The sequence below is a fragment of the Onychostoma macrolepis genome, chromosome 10 (assembly GCF_012432095.1).
Source record: "Onychostoma macrolepis isolate SWU-2019 chromosome 10, ASM1243209v1, whole genome shotgun sequence".
Classification (NCBI taxonomy): Eukaryota; Metazoa; Chordata; class Actinopteri; order Cypriniformes; family Cyprinidae; genus Onychostoma; species Onychostoma macrolepis.
In genome coordinates this window covers 22,779,603-22,798,508 of record NC_081164.1, presented here as the reverse complement: position 1 = coordinate 22,798,508, position 18,906 = coordinate 22,779,603, and the positions used below count along the sequence as shown (strand labels likewise).

The 18,906-nt window shown below is 34.0% G+C and overlaps 1 protein-coding gene across 1 annotated transcript in view; it reads right to left on the bottom strand.

Moving 5' to 3' along the window:
• ttc28 (tetratricopeptide repeat domain 28) overlaps positions 1 to 18,906 on the bottom strand; it is a 289,805-nt gene that overhangs the window by 83,410 nt on the left and 187,489 nt on the right. Inside the window, exons 4-5 of the mRNA XM_058789645.1 lie at positions 14,837 to 15,109; positions 11,982 to 12,112 (exon numbers count right to left, since the gene is read on the bottom strand). Of these exons, the coding sequence (XP_058645628.1) occupies positions 11,982 to 12,112; positions 14,837 to 15,109 (404 nt within the window). The remainder of the gene's footprint in view (positions 1 to 11,981; positions 12,113 to 14,836; positions 15,110 to 18,906) is intronic.

Here is an 18,906-nt window from a genome sequence, read left to right as displayed (position 1 = left end):
ATCTGACGATCTGAATGAGAGAGAGAGAGAGAGAGAGAGAGAAATCCTCAGGAGAAATCGCGGGGCCCCCTGGCTTTTTGCGTGGTGGGTAAACACGCTACTGCTATCTCTCTCTGTCTCACTCTCTCTCTCTCTCTCTCTCTATATATATATATATACACTTATCACTATTTATTTGATATATTAACCATTATATTAACTGTCAAATATAATTATTTGGTCATTAAGTGAGATGTAATGAATCTAAGTTTATAAACTATAGAAATCCAGTATCTTTTCTTTGTAGAGTCTCTGCATTGACCCTGACGGAGGCCGAACACTGTGAAGAAGGGAGAAATGTGTTTAAGGGTGATGAATGGTGATGGAGGGCAGGTCTCCATCAGTTCAGGAGCGGCTCGACCTAGCAGCGGACACCTACAGAGCGCGTGCTACAGGAGTATCTTTACACTAGGGGTGTGCGATATATATCGTCTGTGATAATATCGTAATTGTTTTTTCAATGATGTGCAATTTGACATTATCGAGTATTTTGCAAAAACCAAACAAAACACCTACGGAGTGCACGCATACATTACGTGATGAAGTCTAGTGGGTCAAACAGTGCACGCGCGCATTTAGAATGTGTTCTTTCACCGCATGATTCAGTCTATTAAAATGCATTAAGAAAGATCACAAAATTCAAGATATGAGGGCAGAAAGTGTACATATTTATATTTCATAGTTAAAATCACATGAAGAGTGCCGTTTTTTTCTTCAAAAATAAGCATGATTACAAATGTGATACTGATTTTATACAACAGTTCAATAAACAATAAGTTAATATTAAGAGATTTAGGTTTTAGACACCATATTGCCTGTTTTTGCTCTATTTCGCCAACAAAAATAATTCCAAACAGCGACAGCACCGTTTTGCGTCTCTGAGCAACATGACGGTGTTTCGTTCCTGAATGAATCAACCGTTTAAATGATTCGGTTCAGTCGCAATGACTCACTTGTTAACAGTGACTTGCTGCCACCTGCTGGCAGTTTTAATTTCACATTTAAAGTATCTTTTTATTTTTCAGTATTCAATGTTTTATGTTTAAAATATCGGTAACACTTTACAATAAGGTTCATTAGTTAAACATTAGTTAATGTATTAACTAACATGAACTAACCATGAGCAATACATTTGTTACTGTATTTACTAATCTTCGCTAACTTTAGTTAATAAAAATACAAATGTTCATTGTTAGTTCATGTTAGTTCACAGTGCATTACCTAATGTTAACAAGATTTTAATAATGTATTAGTAAATGTTGAAATTAACATTAACAAAGATTAATAAACGCTGTATAAGTGAAGTTCATTATTAGTTCATGTTAACTAATGTAGTTAACTAATGAACCTTATTGTAAAGTGTTACCAAAATATCAAAACATTATGCATTTGTAACTGCAGGTTAAAGCACTCCATGACCCTCTGAGCTGAATTAAATAGTGTGTAAATACATCTAAACACAGTGTGTAAATGCCACTTCAAATGCAGCTTCTGCAAAGATGGATTTTGTTGATACTGGTTTCATTTGTTTGGTAACAGCCTAAATGTCTTATTATTCTAATTGACAGATTGAATGTAACAATTTGACTCAAAAGATGCACACTTTTAGAAAAAAATGGCTTTATTAAAGGTAAAAATGCCCATAAAAGGTAAAAATCAATTTAAATGAAAAGATTCATTTCTGTTCACTGATGTGAACTGACCACACAGAATGAAGAATATCAAAAACTGTAGCTGTCCATGGTAGTCAGATATCAGCACAATAACATACTCGGCAAAATATCGTTATCGAAAAAATCCCCAAAAATATTGAGATATTGTTTTTTTTCAATATCGCACACCCCTACTTTACACAACACGACTACACAAGCGTCTCTCTCTCTCTCTCTCTCTCTCTCTGCCTTCATTAAAATGGAGTTCCTAAAGCTCCCATTCATCTTTCTGACAGGCGTGCCATCGATCGACCTCGGTGCAGGATGCAATTCCAGGCCTTTAAATGACTCTGCGCTTGGTCACTCCAGTCGGACGGTGCTCCGCTAGCCGTAGCCAGCGCTGCCTTGTAGAGGAGGGTCAGTTACTCAAACGACTCGTCCACACCATGGCTCATTACAGCCAACCACACGACGGGTCACGGCTCTGTGGCAGAAAGCCGTCTTCTTTGATTTGATGTGCTTGTATGGAGCGTGTCAATGAACGGCCATTGATGCTGACCATTCACTGACACAAATGTATTCTGGACTCAAAGGAATCGATTGGATATTTTTCCAGTATATTTAATCCATTTTAGGTCTATAGAGTGTAATAAAGTCTGTTAGTGCATGCTTGAAACGAATATTGCTGTTTTGCCTGGCTGCACACCATTTCAAAATTCATCTGCTAAATGTTGGCGAATGTGTAGAGCATAAACATCTATCTATCTATCTATCTATCTAGACAGAGAGAGAAATTAACATCAAAAAATTATAAAATACACACACACATATATTATATATAGTACATAATAGATCATAAAAATATATTATAATTTTAAATAATAAATATACATAATATATTTGTATTAGTCCAATTTATCCATCTGTAATGAGAGAGGAGTTTCTTCGGATGCTGGAGACTCTTTAAAGAGCAACAAATAGTCAATATCAGCAAAGCTATTCATCTCTCTGACACCAGTGCATTTGTTCCTCTGGTGAGGCCATCATTTTAACTGCTGCAGAACTGCATGCACACATATATACAGCACATGCATGCAAATAAAGAGACCTGTACACACATAATTGCACATACAGACCAATAAATGGCAGGTTACACACACACACACACACATAGAGAATAGGGCCCATGAGAGCATCACTGATCTCTGCCTCGCCTGAGGTGAGTTTTCCTCCATAACCTGAGGAATCCTGCCTGAGGCGAATATACAGCATCACAGCTACTAATGACCTTTAAAACACACACAGACACACACACACACGTCTCTCTTACTGAGTAAACAGACTTTAAGAAGTCTATATTGTGCAATAAAATCTAAATGGCAGGTGCTTTAGGCAAAGGTTGTGACAGGAAGAGGAAATAGAATGGAGCAATTTCCGATCCCTCTTCATCTTCTTAATCTCTCAATAACACTCAAAAGTCATTATGGCACTCAATATCTGATCCGGATCAGAATTCAGCAGCAACAGACATAATAAAACCTCAATATCCTTCACACACACACACACCTGCCAATGGCTCCTGAATTTACCAGCCACAAATATATTTTACTGGCCATGAAACTGTATTGTGCAAAATTTCAAAAAGACAATAATCTACAGTTCAGTCAGGAAACAAGGAGATTCTATTTTTCCAATTAATTACAAATTACAAATTCAATTTGTCTTGCTAATAACAACAATACATGTCAGGTCATTTGAACAGAGCAATGTTTTGGAAAAGCCATAGAACCACAATGTTCACACTCTTCAGGAACATAAAACTACCAAAAGTCAACACGAAATGCTGCACATAAACCGTTTAACATTTTGTTTAGGATATTTAACACAAATGGTGGAATGTGTATATGACTGGTGGTTGAAAAATAATAAAATATTTATTAGCAATAATATGCACTGATGAATCATACACAATAAGACCAGGAATGTGCATTAAAATAAATAGAGTGCATTCGATTTCATGCTGACTTTAGCATTGAAAACATCACAGAATTAATCTTTAATGACAATAGAAGAAAAACTTGGACAAGGGTCAGACTATAGTCCATGCATTAGATTTCAGATCACTGACACGCTTGGATCAGTTTATTTTGATTAGTTTGGATCAGGATCAAACTAAATTAAGCTAAATGACACTATTGTTCTCCGAAGAGCTGCTTTACTGCTAAAATTGTTTCATAACTGAAGGACTTTTACATTAAACATTAAAGGAATAGTTCACCTAAAAATTTAAATTCATATTTTTTTTAAGTGAAAAGCTGCATGTTTGTAAGAAACAAATCCATCATTAAGGCGGTTCAACTATAAAATGTCACTTCAAGCCAAATTATAAATCTATAATCCATAATCCTGTTGTCCTTTCAAATCAAAATCCACCAAAATATTTGTTTAGAAGCGTTTCGGACATGTGAACGGTGCTTGATCTATGCAGATTTCTCTCCTAATTCAGATGAGATTACTTTTTCACTGGGGGAAGTAACATGGATAGAAGACAATGGTTTAAAGTTAAAAACGTCATAAATGATGGGTTTGTTTCTTACAAACACACAGCTTTTCACGTCACAAGACATTAACTGATGGACTGAAGTGGTGTGGATTATTGTGATGTTTATATCAGCTGTTTGGACTCTCATTCTGACGGCACCCATTCACTGCAGAGGATCCATTGGTGAGCAAGTGATGTAATGCTACATTTCTCCAAATCTGATGAAGAAACAAACTCGTCTACATCTTTTTTTTATTTTCATTTTTGAGTAAACTATTACTTTAATACTGCTCTGTATTGTATAACGTGCTTTAAAACAAATGTGACTTGACTTGAATACTGAGTGGCACACACACACACACACACACACACACGTCATCAACGAGAGCGTCCGCTATTTATCCCTACCTGTGAGGAAGATGGAAATTCTCAAATGGTCCCAAATGGAGCATGTCCTCTCTGCATTGGCTTTAATTAAGCGGCTGACAGTGGCTGCGGCTCACAATTACAGACAGGCAGACAGTGCGGCTCACGCCGGTGTTCTCCGCGCACAAAGAAGCCGGGGGCCCGTCGCATAATGAATGCATTTTAACAAGATGAAACCAAACCAATTACAACTGCTGTCATATTCTGAAGTGCTCTGCTTAATGAATATAAGAACAATATGTTACCTAAAAGAGATTAAACCGCCGGCCTGTGCTACACTCGCTTGAACTGCTAGAGAGTAACAATTGCAGAGCGTTTCAAACATCACGAAAGCAGACAGTATGTGTGTGTGTGTGTGTGTGTGTAAGACAAAGAGAGAAAAAAAAGATTCAAAATGAGAAGAAGGACAGAGAAAATGTGGAAAAAGACATCAGCTATGCTAACAGAATACAGTCTGCTATTTGTTCAGAAATTAATACTTTTATTCAACAAGGACACGTTAAATTGATCAAAAGTGACAGTAAATAAATGCTGATCAACTTTCAATTCCTCAAAGAATCCTGGAAAAAAATCTATCACGATTTCCACAAAAATATGAAACTGTTTTCAACATGGCTAATAATCAGAAATGTATCTTGAGCAGCAAATCAGCATATTAGAATGATTTCTGAAGGATCACGTGACACTGAAGACTGTGGTAATGATTGCTTTGCATCATAGCAATAAATTACATTTTAAAATATATTCAAACAGTTATTTTAAATCGTAATAATATTTCACAATATTACTGTTTTACTGTATTTTTTGATCAAATAAATGCAGCTGGATGGGCAAAAACATCAGAAAACGGACCCAAAACTTTTAAACAGTGTATATAATTAAATTTCATATCATTACTTGCATATTAAACAGTATGCAGTTAGCAGTACTAATACTGAATACAAGCTTTTATTTGTTAAATAACAGTATGTAAACCAAAAAGTAGTATGCTACAATGTTTATTAAAAACACATTTAATAAATAAATTGTGCACAGCATATTACTTTCTTTCAAAAATAGTATGCAATATGCTATTTCAAAAATATCCCAAATATATATTTCTCCTCTTTTTTTTTTTTTTTCTGTGTGTCTGAGAAGAGAGAGAGAGCTGGGTCTGAATTATATTTTGTACACTTTCATATTTACTTTAAATCTTGACACAACAGATATGAATCACTGCGTAGAATGTGAGTTCTGCCGTTCATCATAACGTCTTACCAGCTGCTCTGTTTTAATGTGCAACACGTGTTTGTGCATTCACTGCATTCAGCGTTTACACAATAAATCCACTGTTGATTTCATATGCAACCAGTCTAGGACCATATGAAATATTATCACAATTTAAAACAGCTGTTCCATATATGAATATATTTCAAAATCTAATTAACTCTTGTTATGTTTTTTGATGCTTTTTACCACTCAGGCTGCTTTATTTGATTGTTAAAATGCCATTTGTTTCTGTGATATAAAGTTGAATTTTCAGCATCACTACTCCAGTCTTCAATGTCACATGACATGATCCTTCAGAAATCATTTTAATATGCTGATTTGCTGCTCAAGAAACATTTCCTACTATTATTAATATTGAAAACAGTTGTGCTGCTTCTTTAGTCCACTGTTAGATACTGCAAACCTGAACATGCACGAGAGCGAAAGAGAAGACGAGAGGAGAGGAGAGGAGAGGAGAGGAGAGGAGGATCGTGTCTCAAGGTGCTCAGCGGAAGATTTCCTGAGGCAAGGCGAGAAAAAATTTATATATGTAATAACATGAGCTCATTGGTTTGGATTCCGGGGTAATGGAGCGAACACTCTGGGAATGTTTCTCTACACACTGATACACCTTCACTTTCAGCAGCTCTATTCATTCCTAACGCTTTACTAATATAGACCGTGAACCTCTGAAACTCCTCCGTCTATATTAACGACTGAATCAAAGCTCTTCTGTTGCTTTTAATGACATGCTGAAGTGTTTTTCACTCAATATTGACACAGAGACGCTCCACGTACTAATGGGAATATTAGGGTAGAATAAAAGCTGTAGCACAAACGCTCCACACCAAACGTCCTTCAGCATTTACCGTTGTGCACTCCTTATTTGGGAGTCACACTCATGGTCTTCACGGTCAAAAGTGACCGGACACCTGAAATTTAATTTTTTTTTCTTCAGTAAAATCAATCTAATATATTTTTGTTCAATAATATTTTTTCTTTTTTCTTTTGCATTTTGAGAGAATTTTATGGTACTAATTAATATTTATGCAATAATTACGATACATTTTTCCCATTGAAAATAGTACAATTTTTTTTTTTTTTTTTTTTTTTAATTATTTTTCAATTTATGCAGTATTTCAGATGAAAATAGACACTAGGCCTTTAAAATCCAATTTTTGAATGCAGAATGTTAGCAGAATGTTAGCACCTCCTGGTGTGAGCAAAGAAAGAAAAAACATGTAATTTCATGGTGTAACCACTAGTTGCCTGTATATGACTCTATAGAGAGTCTTGTGAATTCCCTAGTTGTTTTTAGACATAATTGTTTACTTTTATTAGGTTGTGGATATAAATGTATATTTAGACATTCTCAAAGACTACTTTTTGTCAAGGTTTATATAGGTTTTTGCATTATTATTACTACAGTCAACCCTGAACACAGAAAGCATTTTGTTACACAAAACATTAAAAACTATAAAAATGTAACAAAAATGAAGAGGAATGCTTTATCAGAGCCTAATCCTTCAGGGTCTGATCTGATTTCAACCTCTTATTTCACTCTTCTAACTCATTTTGGCTATATGGTTATAGCCATACCAATTCATTTGAGTGTGTATAATTGTGTATGTGTGTGTGTGTGTCTGTGAGTGTGTGTGAGTGGATGTATCTGTTTTACACTCTTGATGTTTTAGAGTATAACCCATTCCTTGTTGTCCACTTTTTAACTGCATTGTAGTTGAATTATTGATTTTATTTTACATAGTTGCTGTGTTACAGGCACACCAGTTCATTGGGGTGTACAAGTGTGTGTGTGTGTGTGAGTGGATGTGTTGATTTTGCACTCTAGATGTTTTAGAGTTTCACCCCTTCATTGCTGTGCAATGTTTTTCTGCATTGTTGGGGATTTGTAGATTGTACACACAAAAATGTTCTGTATTTTTAAATTTTTTCCCGTTTCCCATTCATTTCCTATGGTCGGTCATTTTTGACCGAAGACCATGAGTATGACTATTTTTTTTACGACCATTTAACTTTTTCGAATCATGCCCTCAATTTTTATGTGTGTTCACATACCAAGTGCCATAAAAGTCAACGAGTTTCGTACCATTCTGGTGAAGCTACGATTTTTCAAAATTCAAAATTTAAAATTCTCCGGTCAGGAATGACCGAAGAGCGCACAAGGGTTTTAAAAAAATATCTCAGACCTTGATATAGAGCATTAATGTGAGAAACAAGAAATTAAATGTAATATTGCTCTTCAAGTGTATAAATGTCACAGTCGCAGCAAGAACACACTCTAAAAGTCATATCAACTACTTTTATGTTTTTATGTAGCTTTCTGTCCATTTGGGTTTTCTGTCCATTCTGTCCAATTTTTTATTTTAATTGTTTAATTTATTAATGTAATGTATTTTATGTATAAGAAATATATAAAATTTTGTGTGGGTAGTATATAATTACTTTAACATAATGAAATATACGTATAATAATTGCTATTATATTATATATATATATATATATATAAAATTTGAATGAATTATATACCATTTTTAAATAAAACCAATAAAACCAATTAAAATAAAATAATACACACAAATAAAACATATACATAATAATTTATAATGATTTTACTTAATTATATAATTCTATTAATTTAATGTATTATTATTAATAGTAATAAAATATACATTTGGGAAAAAACAATACATGCATTTTATATAATAATAAAAATAATTAAAAAATAAAAACTGTAAGAAATACAAAATTAAAATAATTAAAATTAATTTTGTCATTTAAAAACAATAAAAATGTGTAAGAAATAATATAAATTTAAATAATTAAAATTAATTTAGTTATTATTATTATTATTGTAATTATAATTTGATATAATTATTTAAAAGTAATTGTGTAATTATATATATATACACACACTATTCCTTTAACAAAAACACATCCAAGCATTATATTGTACTTAAATAAAGAGTTGTGATGTGTTATACAGAACAGAATGATCTTGAAAGCTGTGCTTTCCAAAGCCGTGATGAGATTAGGCTGGGTTTGTGTGTATGTGCTGATTAGTGTGGATCTGGAGTAATTAGTGCGATGGGTCATGAGTGTTTACTGCAGTACACATCAAACCATTAGACAACAGATTTGAGAGGGGGAGCCAGAACGTCTCATACCAACTCCATCACCGCCGACTCACACACACTCTTACAGCAGATGATCCATCACAACACATTTCCTACATGCACGCATGCTCAAACACACTGCAATATGGCAGCAGACACACATCTGCCGTACATGTTCACACTTCAGCTCCCTGAAGCTCAGGAAGTGACCTGAGAGACAAACACACACACTTCCCGCGGATCTTACCACAAACCGCTCAAGCATGCGACCGTATGGCCATTTTAGGAAAATGCTTTGTTTGGAACTCATTTTATGTCTCCTCAAAGATGCTAATTATAAACATTTAGGCCAGAAACACACTAAAGTACACAAACATAGATGCAAATGCATTGAGAGGACACTGAACTGCTGATCGGAGCATATTGCTGAAACACCAGCATATTGTGCATTAAATTAAATCAGATCAAGCTTGATATAAACATGTCAATACTTTAACTGACTTGAACTAACCTGCTTCGTTCAGGCTAATACCCGCTATAGTGCTAGTTTGCATCGTTGTGAGGATGCAACAGTATTTGTGTTGCATTACAAATTGCAGGAGAATTTCAAAACACATCCATGCATTATTAAATCAACACGGTTCCCACAGTCCTGAAAAACCTGGAAATATCAGGGAAATTGTGATATCCATTCATGGAAAAGTCACAGGGGTTAATACAATTTTAAAAGGTCACAGAAATGTCATCGAAATCACCTTTAGTCAATATCAATTTCACAATATATTTCTTCAGGTAAAAACTTGTGAATAACTGGAAAACGTCCTGGAACGTAATTGGTCAAAAAAGGTGGAGACGAGTTTGTGCCGGAGAAGCATTTGCATAGAGATGTGAAATCTTCATTGAGCACAACAGAAAAAAAAAAAACCCTCTACAAAAAATAAAAAATAAAAACCTCTAAAATACTCAGATTAATTTTTTTGGGAGAAAATGTGCTTTCAATAATTATGTCATTAATTATTATGATCAAAATCTAGCCTTAGAAATGTTTCAGATTTTCTAAATGTATATATATATATATACATACATACATATATATATATATATATATATATATATATATATATATATATATATATATATTAGTCATTTAGCAGACACTTTTATCCAAAGCGACTTACAAATGAGGACAATAGAAACAATCAAAATCAACAAAATATGCATGTGCTATATCAAGTCTCAATTACCTTAACACAGTATACGTAGCGAGGTTTGTTTTTTTAATTATATAATAAATAAAAAGAAAAAGGTAGAATAGAAAAAGAATAGAGCAAGCTAGTGTTAAGAGGCCTTTTTTTGCTTTTGTTGATTGTATAATAAAAAAAAAAAAATTAAAAAAAAGATAAGGTAAAATCCAGTCCTACATTATTTTGCACTAAATACTCTAATGCCGCATAACGCCGCTGAATGTGTTGCATTTAATGGCTGCAGAAACGCGGTCAGGTCCACGGTTACAGTGAGTAATGAAGAAAGGAGAAGAGGAGCAGATGTGAGGACGCAGTGCTTCTATTTCAGCGAGCAGAGCAAACACACGGACACAATCTGGACACACAAAAGAAGAGTCTATCATTCTCCTCATCCACTCCATTTCAGAGAGAGATATGAATCAGATGATGATGAGAAGCCAGCCAACGAGGCATTAGCTGATAAGACCTCGAGACGCATTAAATACAGCCAGTGTGTGAATCTCACCAAACCTGTCAAAAATATCACTGGCTCATATTTCATTTTAAGATAAAAAGAAGAAATTATGTATAGCATAAAGAAAATGAAGTCTATTTTTAGGACCATTAATAATTTTGCATTAGTTTCCTCTTGAGCTGATTTATTTTTATTTTTTTTAATCAAAATTTGCATTTATGTAACATTACAATAATCAAAAATTATTTTTTAAATTATTATTTAACATTACAATTATTTCCCACCAAAATTCTCATTTTCAAAAAGTATCTTTTTTTTTTTTTACTGTAATGGGAATTGTATTATATTTAATTTAATTATATTTCCTTTATTTTATTACAAATTATCATAATGAGATCATTGTCACTGAGAATAATAGATATTAAAACTCTTTAAATTTAAATAAATAAATAAAACCTTTTACTAGGAGAATGTGATAAAAATTATGTAAAAAAATAAAAAAATAAATATTTAAAATGATGTATTATTGAAAAATATTTAAAATGACTCTTTTTATTTATTTGTATTATTTAACATCTATATTTTATGTTTGTTTGGGTTTTTTGTTGCATTTTTTATATTTAATTTATTAGGTTATTATATAACCCAATTATACATTATATTATACATTACTTCAAATCATACATTATTTATATTTATTATTTATTTTAATATTCATTATTACATTTTAAAATATCCAGATTTATTGTATTGGAGGAAAATGTGCCAAATGAAAATGTCAAAAAATGAAATAAAATGAAATTAAATTAAAAAAAACAATTAAATTAAATCTCACAGTGTAAATAAATGTTCTGAAAATAAACATCATTGTCTGCATTATTTATTTATTTATTTACAATATTTACATTTATTATTAATTCATTTTTCTTTTGATTTTAGAAGTATGACCCAGATATGTTTTCGTGAGGTTAACCCAAGTAGGACGTTTCGGGGTGTTTTCTCAACGGTGCATCAGAACAGATAGACAGCGAGCTGAAAGGAGACAGAACAGAGATGCAGAGCGTCCACAAACGTGACAGAGAGCGGTGAGTCTGCCCTGCAGCTCTGACTCAAACATTTGTCACGTCACAACACGAGTCCTGGGCCTCTGATAAAGCCATCCTGCGCACTATATTTCACTATATAGGTGAAGATACGGCCACACACACGCACACACGCAAGGGTTGGCTAGTTGGCGAATACCTCTCTGTCCTTGAGTTTCATGGCCAGGACGAGCTGGTGTCTGTGGTTGCTCAGTGCCTCGCGATAATTCCCCTTGGAGAAGAAGGCCGACCCCAGGTTCCCGTGAGCGCGGCATTCGCCCGTCTGGTCACCTGAAGGAAACCAGATCAGGGTTAGAAGGTTTCCAAACACACACCAACATGACAAAACTGAATCTGAGCAAAATGTGTTCACAGGCTTTAGGAAGATCAACTTCAGATGGGTTCTAACTGGTCAAAGCTGCTTGTTTTGGTCCGTTAGTTGGTTCAGTCTGTTTTACCAACTGGTGCAGGTCAACCTAAACTGGCAGACCATCTCAGACCAGCAAGAATCCAGATACTGAATCCAAAAAAAACAACAACAACTAGTGAACTGCAAAAATGTGTAAGAAATTGTTCAAAGTGGTAAATCAAGCAAAGATCACTAGAGTACATTTTACAAGATCATTTCAGTCTTTCTACTTTTAATTATTTGTGAAATTTTCTAGCAATTTCTGCATTAACAAAAAAAGTTTCAAAGTACATCCTGCATCTATTTATTAGTTTATGAATTTGTGCTTTATTGTCAATTTGTTTTTTTTAAATTAAGCAATTAAATTAATGGAAACAATGAATGAGTGAATGAACAAACAAACAAATTAATAAATAGTACGTTCTATTCATGCAAATTCTGACAAAATTGGACAATTTCCGGCCAAATCTGATTTAACTAAGCTTTTTTTAATTTAATTGAATTTTGTATCATTTATTCATGTATTTAGTTATTTGAATAAAACTGACAAAATAAGACACTTTCTGACCAAATTTGTATTTATTTATTTTTTTGCTAAATCTGACAAACACAGACAGTTGTTATTGGTAAATCAGACAAAATTTGACAGTTTTTTGATAATCTGACAAAATTAGAGAGATTCTGTCTGTAAATTGTACTAAAAAAAAACAGGTTCAGACAAAATCTGGCACAACTATGTCAACTTTATTTGCATACATACATCATACTTGTGGGCGATATATACTATATACAGCAAACCTCATACAGCTTGTATCGTCGCATAATGTAAAGTATATTATCATCCAACTCCAATCTGTTGAATGCAACTTAAGGCATGAAGATATTAAGATACTCTAAAAATGAATATGATAATTTTCTGTAAATCTGCTTTGTGAAGAGTTCTATATAACAGTGGTTTGAGGTGAACGTATGAGATTACACAGCAATGACATCATGTGTCAAGCCTGGCAGCACCTGCAACATCTGCAGCTGTTCTTATCGGACCTTCATCAGCCGCTCCGACAACAAAGAGAGAGAAAACCTGAGCCGAGCGACACGTCAGCTGTGTACTAATGTGCTAAAAGTGCGAGCTGAAGCTCAAACACAAACTTTCACAGTTCAGGCATGTGAGACAGACAGGGTGAGAAACGCTTTCATGCTTTAAAGTCCAGCTGTAAACCTCTGACATTCAGGAGCCGCGAGGAGAATATTTATGATGTCTGCGTTAGATGTATACAGTATATACGTACACTGCGCCAAAAACACAAAAACTAGTCCAGTGGCATTTTGGGGAAAAGTCACAGAGGCTTTTAATTAAAAAAGTCCCATGAAGCCTAATTACTGCGAGACCTTATCAGCATGAGCTCTGCTGGGTCAAAATAATTAACTTTGTGAGAAGGTACCGAGGCCTTTCGCGCACAAGGTCACCTGGACGTCCGTCACAAGATGTTCTTGGAACAGACCACAGAAGTACATTGATTTCTCAAGAACAGGACATGATCACATGAATATGTAAAATGAGCCCAATTAAACGAGTTTTAAAGGAACAGTTTGCCACAAAATCATCATTTGCTCATCGTCATGTTGTGCTTTCTTTTGTGGAGCACAAAAGGAGAAATGGAGCAATTTTAAAGCGTGTAGAGCAAAGCAAAGGTCATTTACACTGATAGATCTTAAAGTCGCAGTAGAAATAACAGCTTGTTTAATTCTGAATGCTATAAACAGTGTTGTTATTGTAAAACTAACATTATTAATTTAAATACATTTAAACGTTATTTGAAATTAAGATGAAACAATTTCTTTTTTTGTATTGTTTTTAAGTTTTAAAATATTATTAATATTTATATTAATAAAACAAATATTAGATTAAAATACAAACTATTAAAACATCTTTTGTTAACTGAAATTAAAATTGAATACAACATATTGTTTACATTTTATGTTGTTTCAAAGGTTTTACACTTTAATCAAATAAAAATATTAGATTAAATATTAATATATAAGCTATTAAAATGGTTTCTGTTAACAAACAGATGAAATGATACACATTTAATTTTTTTATTTTACATTTTTTAATTTTATATTGTTTTATAAGTTAAACTATTAAGACTGTTTTCGTTAACTGCGATAAAATGCAATATACAATTTAAAATGTTATCATTTCAATTTCTTAAGTCTGATATTGTTTTACACATTTTAATTTTGCAATCATATTTATATTAAGAAAATATAAATATTAGATTATTTGATTAAACAAATTTAAAAGCACTTAAAAATGATCTAAATAAAAATAATATTTTGAAGTATTACAATTGCTAAAACTAAATAGAAATATTTACAAATAATAATAATAATGATAAATACAAATAACAAAAGCACACAACAAAATGGCGAAGATAAAAATACAAAAATAAAAGCTACTTCAAACTATTAATAAATCCTACAATAGTATATAAATAATACGGATGGAATATGGTCAATAAAAACAAAATCATGTTGCAAGAAACCTGAAATCGGTCAAAAAAGTCTCTTTACAGAAGAAGTCTTCACTCAAAAGAGTCGCTCACCTAAAGTTTTGGCCACCTCCAGGTCTTGTTGCATGTAGGCGGTGCTCTTCTCCGTGTTGCCCAATGACCAGTAAGCGCTGCTGAGGGCCGAGAAAACAGAGCCGCGCAGCTTGAGGCTGCAGGTGCCGATCTTCAGCGCCGCCTCCAGGACCACCACAGACGCGCCGTGATGGGAGGCGGTCAGCAGCTCCTGACCAATCACAGACACCACCACAAACGGACTCTTGTCCAGCTTCATCTTCTGCAGCTGCTGGTAGGTCGGCTCCAGGGATTCTGCAGAGCGCATGCACACAAATGACAGCGAGAGTTAAGATGTGACACAAAACATAAAAAAAAAATAAAAAAGTAAAAAGTATTTGAAATATACCTTACATCTAAATACACATCTGATTTAATGCAATTCTACATTAATTAAACATCAAACATACAAAAAATATAGATATTTAAAAACTATTTTGTAATATGTATGTAATATGTAAGGGATAATCAACGGCTAGCTGTGCATTAAACGATTTGAATGCACGACGTGGCGAAGGACCACCTGACGCGCAGCGGAATCTGTGCATTAAACGTGCATTCAAATTGTTTAATGCACAGCCAGCCGTTGATTATCCCGTTTATGCCATGGTCATTTGCCAGCATTCACATATTAAAGATGTTAATAATATTTGCGCTGCAATATTTGACCGGAACGATAAAAATTACGGTTATTTTCGTCTGTATTACTATTCAACTGTCACTGTATGTTACTATGGTTACCAATGTTTATAGGAAGCGCATTAATATAGAACGTGATTAAACTGACCTGGAACTACCTGTGCAGTTCAACGAATTTAATCAACACCTGCCAGCCAATCAGAATCGAGTATTCAGATAGACCATGGCATAAGTAGTTAGATCTGACAAGAAATTACACTAAATCTGATTAAATGACAGTTTATGCTGATAAAGACTGTTTCTCACCAAATCGGACAAAACTAGGCAGTTTTTTGCTAAATCTGACATAATTAAACTGTTCTTTGTTGTTATATTCGACAAAATTAGACAGTTTCTGAGCAAATCGGCATTTTATTATTTTTATTTTTTGGCTAAATCTAACAAGACTTTATAGTTTTTTTTTTTTTTTAATGGTAAATTGGACAAAATTATACAGTGTCTGACCAATCAGATAAAAACTAGGCCAAATCAAAACAAATTTGGTAAATTAGTCGTTTTCTGAGCAAATCAGTCAAAACTGGGTTGTTAATTGCTAAATTCGACATTATTCAACAGCTTTTGATGGTAAATTGGACAAAATTATGCAGTCTCTCACCAAATTGGACAAAAATTGGTATGTTTTTGGCAAAAGGTCCAAATTAAAAGGTTGTTGGTAATTCAGACAAAATTAGACAGTTACTCACCAAATATGGCATTACAACAAGGCTGCTTTTTGTCTAAATTTGACAGTATTAGACCGTTTTTGTTGGTAAATTTGACAATATAGAAAGTTTTAAGACTAAGAGTGAATCAGGTTTTTATAAACAAACTAATTTTGTCAGATTTAGATATTAAAACAAATTTTCTCAGAACGACCAAACTACCTTGCCAAAATCAGACTATTTTAATGCTAAATCTGACAAAATTGTGGCCATTGTACATGCTAATTTTATACACAGTCCCTCATGTCACTACTAGCACTGGTGAGAACTCATTCAGTTGTCATACTTGTATTCAATTAATTTACAAATCAATAAAATGAAAAAATGTAATTCAGCAGGTTAAACACGGGCTCGTTTACTGTACAAACGTATTACAAACGACTGTAAAGCTAACACAGCGTGTTCAGTGTTTTGTTTGCACAAGCTGAGGTGATTATTCATGTGTGTCATCGTCGCCGCACACTCCAAACAGACCTTCTGTGGAAGTTACTCGCTAAAATGTTCACCTTAGAAATGCTTATTTGTAAAATAACCCCAAGTGTTACTATGCGGTAAGATTTAGCGAACCGGGTTACGAACGCACCATATGTGTAGAGGTGACCTCCGCCGGAGGAAGGAGACACAGTTAAAGAGTGAAACGCACACACTGTCATAAATCACGACGGACCACAGTCGAGTGTCACCCGCTGCCCCGCGGGACCTCCAAAGATCCATTTTTATCTGCCCTTCCCTCGTTTTTCTGTATCGTATCTATGAAGTATATTTCTTACTGTCCTTCTGGGTGTGTTTGATAGCCAATTCAGCATGTTTCATCTCGGCTGCACAAATATGTTCTCTGTCATAAGAGCTTTCACATCATATCCTGTATTTTATCACAGCTGGAACACCACACTGACCAATCAGCAACTATTAGTGTTATAAAATGATTTATACATTGCTGTAATTATTGATTTTGAGTTTGTTCTTTTATGCTAAATTGGACAAAATTAAACATTTTCTGAGCAACCTGGACAAAACTAGTCTGTTTTTGCTAAATCTGACAATATTAAACTATTTTTTTCCATGGAAAATTGGAAAAAGTTAGACAGTTTGTCATTGAATGAGATAAAAACTGGGCTCCTTTCGTTTAAATCTGACCAGATTAAACAGTTTTTATGGGTAAATCAGACTAAATTTGACTTTTTCTGAGCAAACTGGAGGGGACTGGGCTGTTTTTGCTAAATCTGACCATATTAATCAGTTTTTCGGTGGTAAATTGGACAAAATTAGACAGTTTCTCATAGAGTCAGACAAAAACTGGGCTCTTTGTGACTAAATCTGTCAAGATTAAACAGTTTTTGTTGGTAAATTGGACTAAATTTGACATTTTATGAGCAAAAAAAGAAAAAAAAAAAACTTTATTTTCAAAATCTGACAATATTAAAGAGTGTGCCAGTGGTAAATTGGACAAAATAAGAATTTTTCACCAAAATTAGACATTTTCTAATTTTCAATCATTTAAAACAATGATTTTTTTTCAGATTATTTGATGAACAGAAAGTTCAAAAGAACAGCATTTATTTGAAATAGAAAACTATTGTAAACTATTTAACACATTTTTACAAAATAATTATCCGTCAAATTCAAAATCTAGTCAAATTCAGCATGAATGAATCTCCACACTGTAAAGAGACAGTTCAGGAATTAATTCCCTCTTCTCGTGTAGCCGACAGGTGTGAACGTCCTCTGCCGCGGGCTACAAACACTCCGCTGGGTTTGTCATGCGCATTCATATCGCGTAATTGCATTCAGCCTGACACTTTTACAAGTTGCATAAATCGGAGTGGCGAGAAACTCTTTGGCTTGGGGACGGAAGTGAGTGTGTGTGTGAATCTAGTTAACAGCAGACACGGGCATGATAAACAAGAGCGCAGAAGTGCTTATGCAGCCCGCCGCAGAGAGGAGGGTTTAATGATGAGCCTCTGGGTGCCTATCTTTCCTTCCTCTCGATGCTTTTCTCTTTCTCTTCACCACTTCCCTCTCTTCTGTCGAGAGGCTTTGCCATGTGAAACAGAAGCTTTGACGTGTCTGTCTGGCGTCTCGTGGGAAGCAGCTAAATAAAGAAATAATAACAGAGACTGACAACAACACCCACTTGCATTTCATTGTGTTTACTTTCTTTTAGTCTATTTACATTACCATTCCTAAACTAAGCCGTGCAGATTTCCATATCTGTAATTCGCTGTGCATCCGGAGGAGTTCTAGTATTCCCTGTAGCTCAGAAAGAGGTTTCAGGTAGATTCTGCACTAATTTATCACGCTTTATACCGCTGGGACGGGCTAAAAACACATCAAGAGAGAGCAGAAACCATCTGTGGATACAGTACAACCATGAATCACATCAATACTGCAAACTTTTCAAAAAAAGACGCTTGCAGACCATTTCAATGATGCATTGCTTCAGTATTTACAGTATTCAGTATCCATTAGATTTATAGATATAACGAATGACAGAACAACAGAACGATCAATAGAACAATATAATGATACATAGATAGATAGATAGATAGATAGATAGATAGATAGATAGATAGATAGATAGATAGATAGATAGATAGATAGATAGATAGAACGATAGATAGATAGAACAATAGACAGATAGATAGAACAATA